Consider the following 15,330-nt stretch of genomic DNA (forward strand, 5'->3'; position numbering starts at 1 on the left):
AAGTAAATAAAAAGTAAAAAATAAGAATTTTTTTTAAAAAAATAAGAAAATAATTATAAAAAAATTATAATAAGATAAAAATGTATATACAAAAAGTGAAAGATGGCAAGAGAAATAAAAATTTTAAAAAAGTAAAAAATTAAAAAGTGATAAAGTTTAAAAAAACAAAAAAAAACAAGTAAAAAAGAAATTTGGGAAGGGGGTGCATTGAGGAACCTGGCCTTGGGGCAACAGGGAGAGTAAATCCGGTCCTGACTACAGCACCATAGAAGTGGTGCACATGTAATACTGGTCCTTTCTTCTACGTTCCAGATTGATGGATTATTTTTCAAGTTAGAACCGTTTTTTCTTTATTTTTATTTTTGTGGTTTTGCGAGTTTCTATTTTCCTGATTTTCTACTTTCCTATCCAGCAATTTCTAGTTTTATAAATGTCTAGGAAAAATATTGAAAATCTGCCTGAAATGTTGTCTTACTTTTATCAATAAGGCTCCATTTTATTCAGGTATGAGTAAGGAACACGTGGCATTTTTAAAACAAAGAAGTTTATTGTGCAAAAACAGAACCAACATTGTCTATGAAAAGTGCATTATGCAAAATGTCTGGTAAAGCTCGCAGACAAACTAAAACCAACTAAACATCACAATCGCAGAAGGGCATCAAACCACAAATAAAAACAAACGCAAATAAATTTTGTCCCACATGGGAACGGAGTAAACAGACAGGATGACTGAGCATTTTATGTCAGGGCAAGTCCTTCATACACGGCCTGTTTTGTAGAAATCATGCAATTGATTTGAGTATCTTTCTTAATAACAGTGCCATGTAAGGTTTAAGTCTTACAAAAAATTATGTCTAAATAATAATAGCTAAAAAGCAAAAGCACTTTTCAACAAAAAGGGGAATGATCCATTCACTGTGCATGTTCTTTATGGCATTCTCTAGTGAATGGTGGATAAAAGTCACTGTGTACCAGTGAGTCTGTGACATCGGTGAAGACAATCTAAATCAATCATCATTCTTGGTGAAAGAATGGCCTAATTTGGTGAATTACTGATAGAGATAGGAATGCTGGGGACAGTGTTGGGATGATAGCAGAGGACTTTTTAAATTAAAGCATATGGCATGCCAAACGGTTTTATTTTTGTGTAGTACAAGGAATGGCAAAATCCCGCTCATGGTTTTTTTTGCTGCCTGTGTGTTATTGTGGAGATCTTCCTTCACTTCCTGTCTCAGAGACACAACAGGACATGAAAGAAAAACTCTCCCAAGTAGGGAAATCCTCTTATTAAACAGTTGCCACTAGAAGAAGTGTTCCCAGTCGAGGATTGCCCCTATATTCCTGTTGTAATGACAACTCTAAATCTTGGATTTTCGCACCAGGCATACAGTTCCAGTGACAGGGGACACCAGGACACAATAGAGAGGGCGAATCTCCCCAGCAAGAAACACAGGTAGCAGTAAAAACCCAACAAAAGTTCTAACTCTTGCCTGGTCTATACAAAATGGAAGAAAATTGCCTTTGGATATATTAGTGATTAAGGATGATGTGTTTGGACTGGACCTGGACTCCTCAGAACACAGAAGGAAGTGCCGGAAAAGCCCCAGCCCACAGCTGATTGGGCAGCTGGCCTATGGCAATTCCATGTTTGGAGGAGCTCGCATTTGGAATGGGTTTGGTCTGAATCTGAGCTCATCCTCATTAGTTATGTTGCTCCAAATCACAAAACAAGTCCTTACCTAGAAAACACCACTTGCATTGATACTCATTCATCCAATATCTGTTTCTATTAATACTGTTATGTTACTAAAACTATAGCTTAATGATGATTCCATTTTTTTTTGCATTTATAAAATCCGGTTATCAAATAAATACATAAAAAACATAAAAAACTATCTTAATAAAAAAAACACATAAAAACACATAAATATAGAACTGTCTTGTAAAAGCTGAGGCATTGTTTGAGAAGAGTCTGTAGGGGGCAGTCCAGCTGTGTCCTAGTGCAGAAAATTCTTGCATGTCATTCTCTTATGAGACTGTTTGAAAAGTGGTTGCTGCTGTGGACGGAAACCAGGGGGACGTCACAGGCTGAAAAAAAAAAAGGTGTAAAGTCAGTTTAAAGTGTGATGTTCTACAGACATTTGTTGTCATATCTGTTTTCTCAGAAGTAGCAGGTCATTATCTTGATATTGAGTCGCTGCGGGTAGGAATGATGCGTCACTTCACAAACACCTCTAACCATTAAAGTAAGTCCAGAGTTGCCATGATGATAGATTTGTTCATTCGTCCCTCCCTTTAGAAACAAATACTTGGACTGCATGGCATGGGTTTTAACTGGCCACAGCACCCCTATAATTTAAAGTCAAAGCACCTCCTGCACACTGCTCCAATCAACAGTGCTCTAGCTCCCTAGGCAGCGCTCTTGATTGGAGTAAAATGGAGGCACCTTGGACCGCTGGAGACCCAGCCAATGATTGTGTGTGAGAGCAGCAGTCAAACATGTCAAGGTGCTACCAGCATAAAATATTTTAACCCTTGCTGCAGCACTTAGGGGCTACAAAGTAGCATATTTATTACTATTTTTGCAGCTCAGAAATCACAATAACCAAATTAAATTGCACCCAATAAATAACATGAAAACTGTTGGTCACAGTGGTGTTCGTAAACCCAAAGCCTTGACTATGATCCACCAAAGTCCCAACCACTCCTAGTGGAGGACAGTTCCAAAATGAATAATTACTGATTAGCAAAGGGACTTAGCTCCTGGTGGAAGAACTGACACCAAAAATGCTACGCATCCTACCACCAGATGTACCCCCCTATTTTGTAACCAAGCCCAACCCCCTAACCCGCAAACCTGCTGAGGCATGTGACCCCATTTTTGTACATTGAATGAAGGGTGGGTGGGACACCTTTCCTATCCTGTTGACTTTTCTGGAATGATTTTCTAGCACAGATCCTACTCCTGCGTCACCTCTATACCATGTGATCATTGACTGCCGCTCATGTAAGGCCTATTTTTACAATATCATCCTACATTTTTCCTAGGACTGTTCTTCATAACTAGGACTGTTGCCCTGTTAAGATTATTTCTCAATGCATTTGCTCTTGTTGGTTTGACTACTGTAGAGTGAGAAAGTTTTAGAACTACTATAATATTTTTACCCTGTTGGGGGTGGTGGAGGGAGGTTCGGGGCCCATTCACACCATAAGCGATGACTGACGTTTTTCAGTAACTGAACATTGCCAGTCACCGCTGGGGCATATAGAAAGCAATTGTTTTCTATGGACCCGACCTCACCCAGTACACTAGCCCGCATGCTAGAACTAATACATGGGCTAGTGTGAACAAGCCCTTAACCTCACATCTTGTCCAGGGGACCATGAAGAAGAGTTGCAACTTCTGTTAAAATGTAATTGCTGTCCATGACCCTTATTAACCCCTTCGTGACTGACGACGTACAGTGTACGTCGCCAGCATCGGGGCTGTTTAAACAGGCTCCCGGCGGCTATTACCGCCGGCACTCTGTTTAAACTTGTAAAGCCGACTGTCGGCTTTACAACAGAAGCGATTCTGGCGACTTACCTGTCGCCAGATCGCTTCTGTGTCCTGAAGGAGGGCCCCCGCTGTGCTTCCCGGGCTCCGTTGTCCCTCCTACGGGCCCGGGACCGGCGTCCTTGGTGTCCGCGGGGAGCTGGGGAGGAGGTCGAATTTCCTCTTACTTCCTGTCCGCCCCACTATTGGGTATGCAGATGACATTATAGTTCTAACAGTGGTTCTAAAGGTTTCCCACTCTATACAAAAAAACCTCTATACACAACTATAAGCCTTATTGAAATGACTCATAAAGAATCTGCCTTGTATTCACAAACGTCTATCCAATCAGTGCTGCTAGAATATAAAAGAATGGTTGCAGAATACAAAGCACATAGGTGTGTAAATATGTATTACAATAGACTCAATTTATAAAGCTTCAACACAAGGATAAGGATCTTTATGTCAGCCTTGTGACCCCATGTTTCACATTTCAGTCGACTCGGCTATTAAAGACTGGCCCTTTTTTGAAAATAAAGGATCCTTATCCTGGTGTGTTAGCTTTGTACATAGAGCCTTTTTGAAAACATTTGTACATTGTATTGGAGCTGCACTTGGTCCTAAAGCTGGCCGTAGATGGGTAAAATTTGATCAGTGGATGGCCCTGTCAGCACCACCTGGTTTAATGGATTAAAAACTGACTTAGCCAGATGGAAAAATCTTTATCAGATCAGATGCAGTCACTGTTTAGGAACTCTAATAGCCACAGATGCTACGGCAACCTAAATACAGTAAACTCCTCGTTATCCGGCATCTACAGGGATTGGTAGATTCCATATGAATGTAGTTTCTGGTTACTCAAGAGTTACTATTAAAGATAGGTCTAACTTATGCCATATCTCATACTATACTATACCATAACATAAACTCTGTATTGACTTCATATTAATATTGCAATGCAGTAATCAAAAGCAAATTAAGACAAATAGACACACAATCGTTTCCAGGATAATCTATGCCACAGATCAGCAAAACCGTGAGTACACTGGGGATTTTTTTTCTGGGTAGATGAGAGTTCTGGTTATTTGAATTCCGGATAACAGAGAGTTTACTGTACAAGAGCTGAATATTTGAAAGTGAAAAGAGAGTGGTGGACCTGTGTGGTTATTCTGATTTTATCCTCCAATAGTGGTTAAGTGATGTGAATAAATGTAATCTGGCTAATGAGTATACAGCTATCACTGGTCTAAGGGTCTCCAGGGTATCCTTGGCTTGACAGTGAACACAGTAGACGTAGGGATTGAAGCACCACACCAAATAAAATATTCCAGATACAACTTTAATGTGGAAAAACCTGAGTGGAATAAAGTTGCATCTGAACTATTTTAATTCTTTTGGTGCTTCAATTCCTACATCCAAATACAAGAGCCAGCAGAGGAGATTGCTCCATCCTCACTGTTTTGATGTTTTGTATCTATAAGTGTATGAAATGTGTTTCCACTTTTGCAGACAGATTGGGATAACACCTACTTTATATTTGTTACATGTTCTAAATCACAAAGCAGAACTTTCAAAAGGAACTCCAGGATTTTTTTCATTAACCCTTGTAGTGGGTCTACCGCCGTGCAGCAAGGGTTAACTGCTCGTTGGTGTCTAGGTTAAAAAAAAAAATATATTCACCCAAAGCTCCTAACCGGGTTCTTCTTAGACTGGTTCCTGGAATGTCTCTCCCCCTCTGCGGCGGTGTCTAAGGTCCAGTAAATCATCGCCTCTATACACTGTGTATAGATATGAGGATGCTGAGGAACTAATGTGCTGTGGAGGAGGGGACAGACTGGAGGAAGCGCTGTGACAGCTGCCTGGCTCAGTGCTTTGGGGCTAGTATATCTAGACACGAGCGAGCACTTAACCCTTGCAGTGCGGGGGTAGCCCCTCTGCAAGGGTTAATAAAACAAATTCCTGGAGATCTGCTTTAAAAAGCTTACCTTTGTTAGATGCTCTTTCTGCTAATTCCAGGACTGAAAAAATACTGCTTGGTTCTCCCTGTTTGGGAGATGGTGGAATTGCTTTTTTTTTATAATTAACCCTGTCTGTACTGTACTGTACTTCATTATCCCTTGTAAACTGTATGCTCACGACTGTCTGTCCTGACAAAGGGATACAGCCCTGAAGACCGTGTATGTCAATTAGGAGACGCTCAGCCTGTTCTATGTCTTTCTATCAGGACAGTCGATGTTTGCTGTTGCAAATTTAGCATTGCCTGCTAAATAGAGATATCTAAAAGGTAAGATTTTTTTTATGTAAATGGGAACACATAACAAATATATATTTGAGTTTTCTAACTTTTGACTGCAAAAGTGGAAATACACTTTAACCACTTCATGCGGGTGGCTGTACACATATGGGTGGCCACTGAAGTGGTTATACCAAGAACACAGCTACTGCTGCGGATGTGTCCTTAGTATCACTGTAAACAGCAGGCAAATGCTGTTCAGGTACATCTGATCCGGTCACTATATAGCCGCCAGGTCGCTTGTACCGATCAGTGGTGTGTGCTCCCCCCCACCGCCGCTGCGGCTGCTGCCGCCGGCTACCCCAGGTTTCGCTGACCCCCTTATGGGCCCGGGACTGGCACAGTTGGTATCCTTGCATCAATCGGAGAGAGATCAGCAAGCTTCTAGCAGCTGATTTCTCCTCCGATCACTGGACCAAGAAGTGATCTGTATTACTTCGTCAGCTTTTCTGGGGCCCCTAGGTGACATTAGGGGTCTTAAAAGACCCCTGATACCTCCATAAAGAGGACCTGTCACACCCTATTTGCTATTTCATAGGGAACCTGTTAGCCCCTATGTGATAGCAATAAAGTTAGTTTAAAAAAAAAATGTTTACAAAAATTAAAGTAACATATAAAAAAAATTTAAAAGTGCAAAAAAAACATTTTTAAAGTTCCCCGCACCCCACGTGCACGCACATACATACGCAAACGTGTCAGTGCGCCTACATGCAAAAACGAAAATTGCATCCCACATGTTACATATCCCCACGAATATCAGAGTGAGAGCAATAATTCTAGAGCCATTAGTCACTGTTAGCACTAAACTGATGAGTGGTAAAAGCTTTTAAAATGTCTCTTATGGGAAATTTTGGATATTATAGTCTCTTGCGGCTTCATGGGTGAACGCAATTTTAAGGCTTGACATTTAATATCTATTTACCCGACTGACCCCATCTTTCATATTTCAACAAAAAATTGGGTATTATATTCTGTTTCTGTGCATTAAATTTCATTTTAGTGCATTTTATCCTAAAAATACTGGTTTGATAAACATTTTTGATAAAAATACAGTGCAACATAAAAAAATTGCAACTAGCCTCTCTTTATTCTACAGGACCTCTGCTATCAGAAAAGAAATCATTGTTTGGGGGTCTGAAGCTGTTTTCTAGCCAAAATGTCAGATTTCATCATGTGTGTGTGCAAATAGTAAGAAGTTGCTCCGGGCAGCAAGTGTTTAAATTGCACGCTGTATATATTTGTCCTGTGTAGAAAATCATTCCTTGACTTTCCGCTGTTCTCGTTTTTGTCTAGCACTCTGGGAGTGATGAGTGGATGATGAAAGCTGGTAGAGCCGGTTCCAAACTGCACTGTGTATAAACAGGCCATTACATCATGCTATCATTTACATGTGAAATGCAGCGCTGGAGCCTCGGTCACAGGGACTTCCCCACATGTCCCCACTGAGGGATTTCTTAGATTTAGCAATCACAGCCTGATCTTCAAGGCAAATTATTTCTGGGAGCAGAGTTTTAGAGATTTTATCAAATTAACTCAAATCCCTGAAAGATGACATCCCTGAAACAAACACTGACTGCCCCACCAGAGTCACATGACATTCAGCTCAGCAGTTTATTATATTTCCATACAGGATTGCAGAAGAAATCACATCATCCAATGAATATAAGACATCAAGCTTATTTATAGGAAATTATATCCAGTAGCAGATAATAGCCAATCAGAGATCAGTTTCTACAAGCCAAAAAAAAATGGACAAATGAATCATAACGAGTGAATGTAAATTCACATGCAGGCCATAACACTGAATCCCTGTGTAGATGGGGAAATCCAACCACTGGGCTATTGTGTTCTGACAGCCGGCACCCCCAGCCTCCAAATACCTGACAAGTCACTGCAGCTCCTTCAACAAAAGTCAATAGAAAAGTCACATTTTGTCTAATGGAGGGGTGCTGACAGTGCAAATTTTGGCCGTGTCAGTAGGACCAAATTGGAGCAGTGTATGGCCGGCTTCACGCAGAGAATCAACATCATACACCTTGCAGCAAGCTACAGTTTGTGTGTTACAGGAAACCTGAAAAACACTGAGGCTGCCACTGCTGGCATCTCATTCTGACAATGCTAGTTGCTTGGCTGTCATGCTACTTGCATAACCAAGAGCCAGACCACCACTGCTGGCATCTCATTCTGACAATGCTAGTTGCTTGGCTGTCATGCTACTTGCATAACCAAGAGCCAGACCACCACTGCTGGCATCTCATTCTGACAATGCTAGTTGCTTGGCTGTCATGCTACTTGCATAACCAAGAGCCAGACCACAGATTGCAGGCAGGGCGCTGTGATGTTTTCAGGAAGCTATGTACAGCAACCTCCCATCAGCCATGATCTGCCTGCACTGCATAGGGAAGCATGGAGACCTAGTGATGACATTACTGTGTCTAAAATAGGATATGTAATAAAAACTGAAAGGTTTAATTCAAAAATTTCAAAAAAGTAGAAATCAGAGAAAGCAAAATGTAAATAGATTAGACTTCAGCTTTACCAATGACGCCGGGCTCCAGGTAAGGAGCAGGGCCCATACTGTAATGAGACCTCTTCACCATGTCATGGAGTGCTCTATCCTCTGCTCATCACACACTGAGGCCGAGAATGTATTTTATTTGACTACTTACCAGCTTTTTGTTATTTTTTGTTTTCTTTTTGTTCTTGTTGTTCTGCTTTCTTCCAGCTTTCCCTCGTTTTCCTCCCTTGGCACCTTTGTTACCCTTTTTGCCTGCCGGTAGCTGGACAGTTCCTCCGCTCAGCTCCTTCACTTTTTTCTGCACCCATTTGGTTTTCGGGTTGGCACAGAAGGATCCATTACCCTCGGTGCGGAATCTAATGAAGTAACAGAAGAAAGAATGGATAATTCTACTGGGCTTTTCCCAAGTGCTTTACTGAATCGGGATTAAGGGTATATCATTCCTTTAATATGGATCCCCTATTTGTACAGAGACATATAAATCTCATTCTGATTTTATCATAAATACTTGCATATTATGGTGTCTTTTTAATGTTCAGCAGATGGTGAAAGTTTATATAAGTTCATCAATGCCCTTAAAATGCACTACGGGCAGATGTTAAAAAGATAAACACATAGGAGTTGATTTATAAATCTTCCAGCCAGTGTATAGCTGGGCACTCCATTCACGTGGCATTCCTGCCACTAGATGGAACTTAGAAGCATATGAAATTCTCATGGTCCTCTGCGCCATCTAGTGGCGGTAGTGCCATGCAAATGGCATCTGCCCAGCTGTATGCTGGATGGAAAAGTTATAAATCAGCCCCATAGTTTATTGGAGTTGTGCATTACTTTAAAAAAATGTATTTGTACATATAAGTAGCTTAGGTAACTGAATCTCTCTTAATATAAGCATCTGCTATCCCCAACACTTGGAGGGGCACCTCTAGGAACCAGTCTGTCACTGCCAATCAGCTCCCTACTGCTGACAGGGAATGTGCTGACAGGAAGAGAGATGAGAGAGCAGAGAGATTACTCATCAGTGTGTTGCTACTCTTATAATGTCCAATTATTTGAGTTCAAGCACACCACTGTATTCCTTAATTCTAAGGCCCTATTCATACCTGAGCCTAGCGGGAACATGTGTTCATGCGCATTTTGCTTTCCGTGTTTGCTGCGTGTCCCCATTGAGTTCAATGGAGTCCTGAACACACGGCAAATGCAGAAAAGCAGTGCATGTAGCAAAATCTGCGACATGAGTTCTGAGTTTTATTCGGGATTTGCCCAGCTGCGTTTGGGGTGCCATTAACGGGTAATGGCACAGCAAACGCATTTTCTGAATGTTTGATGCACGTACACGAACCTCTCAGGTGTGAATGCTGACTTACGGGAAACGTGGTGTCACACTCTTGACTGTACTGTGTGAAAGGCCGAAGAGTATGAATCACAAATGTGACTGAACTGAATGACTATTCAGTGCAGAATTAGTAAATTATATCTTTGGCAGATAAGTCAAGTCGTATTTGGTTATTTCAAATGTGTCCCCCGGCACTGGTTATTACCTAAGTACAGACAGGGTCCAAGTGCAGAATGATTACAGGTTAGCAATGCTGTCATATGAAATGGGACTGACTGAGGTTACCAGCCCAGACAAATTTCACATCAGCCCCTGAAAACCTTCAGGCACATGGGTCCTTCTTTCAAAGTCACAACTACAAAACTTCCTATTCCAATTGTGTTGTGTCCCAACTTGGAATGTTTAAATAAATACCTGGAGTCAATATTCACCCTGTGATCCTGTACCAGTCTCTGAAAGCTCATTTGCACTAACATATCAGGAAACTGTAAAATAAAGGGATTTTCCAGTCTTGGCGGAAACCTTCATCTGAGCCCCTGCCACTTACTTGCTTAATTAACTGAATATTAACCAATGTTTGTGGAAGGACACGGCGTGATTCATTAACAAACTGCAATGAAAATATTAACAAAGTTCTATTGTGTCTCTCTGTGATACAATGGTTAACCTAAAAATGTAATGTTTAGTTATAATAAAATGCTCCAAGCTCGCTCCGGTGATGGACTACAATGTCACTACAGCCGAGTGATACACAAATAAGATACATTGTTGTTAATAGTCAGGGCACCTGAATTCATTTTTTAGATTTAACTCCTGAGTTTAATGTCACTTTAATCATGTACAATGCAGACCCACATAGAGACGTAAGCGCACCACAAACGTGTGCAATCTTCTTTAGCTCTATCAGCAACTATTTAGTTTAGAACCTTCCTGATACAATTGAAGTGGGTAGCTTAGGTAGGTCCTCATGTTACATAGTTTTGGTAAATCTAAAGTTGACTGTAGAAAGATTGTACGGTCAGATTGTAACATGTATTGTTACCCTAATGTGTGAAAAGCATGACGAACATTTATTATTGCCCAAAGCAAAAATGTTATATATTGCTTACCAGTTCTCAGATTTTTCAACTATATTTAACAGGCCAAGCTGTTCAGCAAAAGTGGTAGATAGAGGGTTGAGGCAAAGCTTTTAACACTGACAGGGGTGTTTACAATGTTCAGCTTTATTCATGTAAAACCTTTATCCCAAAAGGAAAAAAAACTGCTTAAAAAGTATTAGCTGGAGTTCAGATTTAGTTAATAGTTCATCTAAATCTGCTAGTCCACACAACACTACCCTCTCCACAGGGTGACAATGCTGCTGTCCAAGGGTGGCTCCATTGGCTTCACTATAGAGTGGAGTCACCCTAAGACAGGAAATGTGTTACTCACCAGATTGCCAAGTGCAAATAAAGGAAAAAACACCCAAAAAGAACAATGCAGCCACCATGTTTAAGGATTGGTAAACTGCAATATTCTAAGCCCCGTTCAAACCTTCATCTTCCGTGAACGGGCGCCAAAGTTAGCACACGCCCATGGAAATGCGCACAAATGTGCAATGCAAACAAATGCGCAATGCGCTTGCGGTGCCATTCATTTTTGTAGGCACCCCAAACGCAGCCAGCAAGATGCACATTTTGCTCTGCGTTCGTGCACGTGAAAATGCGAACAAACGCGAAAGCAAAAACCGCCAAACGTGTGACGCACTAAATACTACATGAGCTTTTTTGCTGCGTTTGCCACGCATATATGAACCCGTTGAAATCAATGAGGATGCACGACAAATGCGCAAGCGAGATGCACGTTCCTACGACTCATAGGTGTGAACCGGGACTTAAATTTTTTCTTGGGTTTAGATACACATTAACAACTAATCAAAAAGAGTTTTTCATTTTGAACTCTGCTTTGTTGAAATGACAAGACATCTTCTTGTTAGCACATTATCATACATAAGGCCCTTGGTGACTGGTGCTGGCACTGATAGTATAGTTACAGAAACATACAGTATGTAATACTCACATGATGGCATTGACACAGCGATTAGCTGCAGACTGAATCTTGTAACTTATTATGGGAAATTTGAGCTTTGCCGTTGACACTGCAGTACAGCAAGTTATCTGAACTGTGATGGGTCTGCGATCTAAAACACAAAGGCAAATTCAGTAAATATGGATATATATCTATGGAACACTTTTCTTTCATTATGAATTGTCAAGGTGGTTATGCTTAATGCACCTGCTAGCATTTTAACTGCCTAAGGCAAAAGCTTACAGGGAGTTTATAATGGTTTCATGACATTTTATTTATTTATTCATTTATTTCCAGGATTTGAGAGTTTAATAAAGTTTATTTACCAGATTATGCTCAGCTCAGCGTCTAACCTGTTTTCCCCACTGCACCCAATGGTTACTCCTGTTGGGTCGTAACATTTCAAGAAATGGAGTGCTGGAAAGGTAAAGATGATCAAATTAAGTTTATTCATTTCAGACAGGAGAAAAAAATATAACATATATAGCATATGTGCAAGGGGTATACAGGTATACAAGCAAGTTGGTCCGCAGGACCTAGTACATTCATATGTATCATGACAATGGGGACAGCTCAAGACACGGAAAGGTAAAGATGGAGCCCCCTTTCTTACAGGTATGTAGTTCTATACAAGTAACCCTATGGTGACAGGGCCCTTTCAAAAATATAATCTTAAGAAATTCAGTTTATAAACTTGACTTCTATAAATAAATGGCCAGTTCACCCAGAGCTGACATTTCCATTTATTCCTTATCTCCTATTTTGATGACTCTGGTGGTCAGATGTTTGCACCTGAGTTTCCAGGCCTGCATACCTGCGACAGCCATTATGAGGGGGTCCCATTCTTCCTGAATGATTCTCCTCCATAAGAAATATTAAAGCGGACCTGTACACTCAAAAATCCAATTCTACCAATGCATACCTCCATGTATGATGATTAATAATAACATAGACATGTCAGGTGTAAAATGCTGTGATTATGAAATACTTATACTTGCAGAGCATTCACTTATTGCTTTGAAAGTGCAAAGGACTTCAGTTTGCCAAAGCAATGCACACTGGGATTGCCTTGTCATCCGCAGAGGATTGCAGGGACATCTCATCTGTATTCTCAGGAGATCTCAGGTAAAGGTATTTTCCTCCCCTGAGATGATGTGCATGGTCACATGTCCTAGTCACATGTCTAGTCACATGTGCCAGTAATCCATGAAGTAATAGGAGAGCTAGTAATCTGCCCTAGGTAAACATGGCCACTGTCAGAAGACTGGGGAAGAAAATAAAAATAAAGTATGCAAAGAATACAAAGCTGGCAATTATCTATAGGTATGTGTTTGTAGATTGTCATTACTAACCATTTCTATAGGAATGTTTGTTGTTATTTTAAAGATATGGGTAAAGGTCCGCTTTTACTAGTTTTTAGTCCCTTTACAGCTCAAGACAATTTGCAACCAATCCTTAGCTCATTTCAAAGTATTGATAGAAGATTGTTGGTGGCAGATTGCATTCAATTTATTGGTCCTTTTAGCAAGTAAAAGTTAGCAGAATATGGTTGTAATTGTCTAAAATGTGAAGTGATCGGCATTGGGTGGTAAAATATAAGCAGATCTCCTCATTCATATTCATTTTAATAAAGAAGATGGTGAAACAAAGAACAATTTCTTCAGTGCATAGAAGGGAAAGAAACTACACTAAAGTTTATTAAAATCCCTGCATGGTGGGAATTTTCACAACACACTGGTGTTCCACTTTAAGCTTTTTGGGGACTGAAGATGGGCCACCAAAATACAGTTTAGCATTAGCGTGCACCGTATAATAGCTTTTGTAGGTTGCACATTAACACTAATGTCCACCAGCAGGTTGAATTTGTAATTGCAGATTTCTAAGAAACCCCCGTGGGAGGCACTCGGAGTTACTAAATACTGAGCTAGTGAACAAATAGGGGACTTCCAATTTTCTTGAAAACCCCCTTGGGAAGTCAACTGGGGAAATATTAAAAATTAACGAAGACTGCATCATGAGAGATGATGAATTTTATAGTCATTAATTTTAGTTAATTTTAAAGGTTAGTTTTTGTGCAAAGTGATGGTAGGCAATGCAAACATTTTGGCATCTGTATGTATTTGACTTAAGGGCCTTTACAGTAATTTCTTGCAACTGGTGTTATTAACCACTGTGAAGACTGCTGGAAAAAGCAACCTGCACCAGACAGTTAGCATCTAAGTGTAATAGCACTACAGGGCCCGGATAAATGGGTATTTGAAAATTGTCCATCCATCTGGTTTAAGCTCCATTTGGAACAGGATTGACTGGAGCATCCTGACACAGCCTGAATAGTCCAATTAACCCTTTTGGCACTGCTGTGTTACCTGCCTAAGCTTCCATTCTCAAGCACCTACAGTATATACATGACAGGTCCTGCCCTCTAGGGTACAATCAGCCCTTCAGGCAGTTGGAGCTCTATTCCCCTTGCTCTAGTTAGAGCCATAAGCAGACAAAGCTTGGGGATGTCAGGTGACCTCTTGATATATGAGCACTGAGTATCAAAAATCTGCAGCCTTCTTTGTATACAACAAGTCCTGCCCTGTAGGGTTCAAAGAACACTTCAGGCAGTTGCATGGAGCTTCATTCCCCTTGCTCCAGTTAGAGCCATTAGCAGACAAAGCTTGGATATGTCAGGTGAACTCTTGTTATATGATCACTGAGTATCACAAATCTCCAGCCTTCTTTGTAAACGACAGGTCCTGCCCTGTAGGGTTCAATCAACCCTTTAGGCAGTTGCATGGAGCTCCATTCCCCTTGCTCCAGTTAGAGCCAGAAGAAGACTAAGCTTGAGGATGTCAGGTGAACTCTTGTTATATGAGCACCGAGTATCACAAATCTACAGCCTTCATTTTACCCTATGAATACACAGTTTTAACACACATTTAAACCTATATAGCAAGGCAGTGGAAACAGCAATGAGTATTATAATCAGCTTTTCTTTTGCATATCAGTATAGAGCGAGCAAAACAATAAGTGATGATTTCTGATTGGTTGCTATGAGTCACTATGCTTTTCACATTGTCCCTTACAGTGCTATTCCTAGAAGACTTACAAAGCAAAAAGCAGTTCTGTTCTCTTCTTTCAGATTTCATTAGGAATTATACAGACAAAGAGTGTGATACTTACAGTCAATCAATGTTTCCCGTGAACAAAACACGCCGTAGCTGAGACATGTAACCACAAACAGCAATACACTGCACAGAGAGCTGGGGGGAAGCATCTTCCTGCACTGACCACTGACAAATGTGCATGTAGACCTTGCTACATTATCATATATAGCTTGGTTTCTCACCTCCACCTCCTCCTCCTCCTCCGGAAGTTGCAGTGCTGAAAGGAAATTTCTTAGTTAAAGGAAAACCAAAACTGAATCTTTTTACATATTCAGATTCCCCTCTCAATGAATAAAGAAACAGAAACTGCTTATTATTTCAGAATGGTTGTTCTGGTCTCCTGGCGGCGGTCTCTCTTTTAAAAGGGTAGTATTTTGAACCAAAATCGCAATTTCCCTCTTAACTTTCTAACTTTTTCTATGTGATTGT

The 15,330-nt window shown here is 40.6% G+C and overlaps 1 protein-coding gene across 1 annotated transcript; it reads right to left on the reverse strand.

Moving 5' to 3' along the window:
- Positions 1-1,893: 1,893 nt before the first annotated feature.
- Positions 1,894-15,040, reverse strand: LOC108795979 (C-C motif chemokine 2-like). Its single transcript, XM_018567345.1, has 4 exons — positions 14,918-15,040; positions 11,741-11,861; positions 8,498-8,702; positions 1,894-2,088 (listed from the first exon to the last, which is right to left on the reverse strand). Exons 1-4 carry the CDS (start codon positions 15,009-15,011, stop codon positions 2,029-2,031), a joined length of 480 nt encoding a protein of 159 aa, XP_018422847.1. The 5' UTR covers positions 15,012-15,040; the 3' UTR covers positions 1,894-2,028.
- Positions 15,041-15,330: the final 290 nt, after the last annotated feature.

This window comes from Nanorana parkeri, unplaced genomic scaffold, assembly GCF_000935625.1.
Source record: "Nanorana parkeri isolate BGI_ZX_2015 unplaced genomic scaffold, ASM93562v1 scaffold1033, whole genome shotgun sequence".
NCBI classification, from domain to species: Eukaryota; Metazoa; Chordata; class Amphibia; order Anura; family Dicroglossidae; genus Nanorana; species Nanorana parkeri.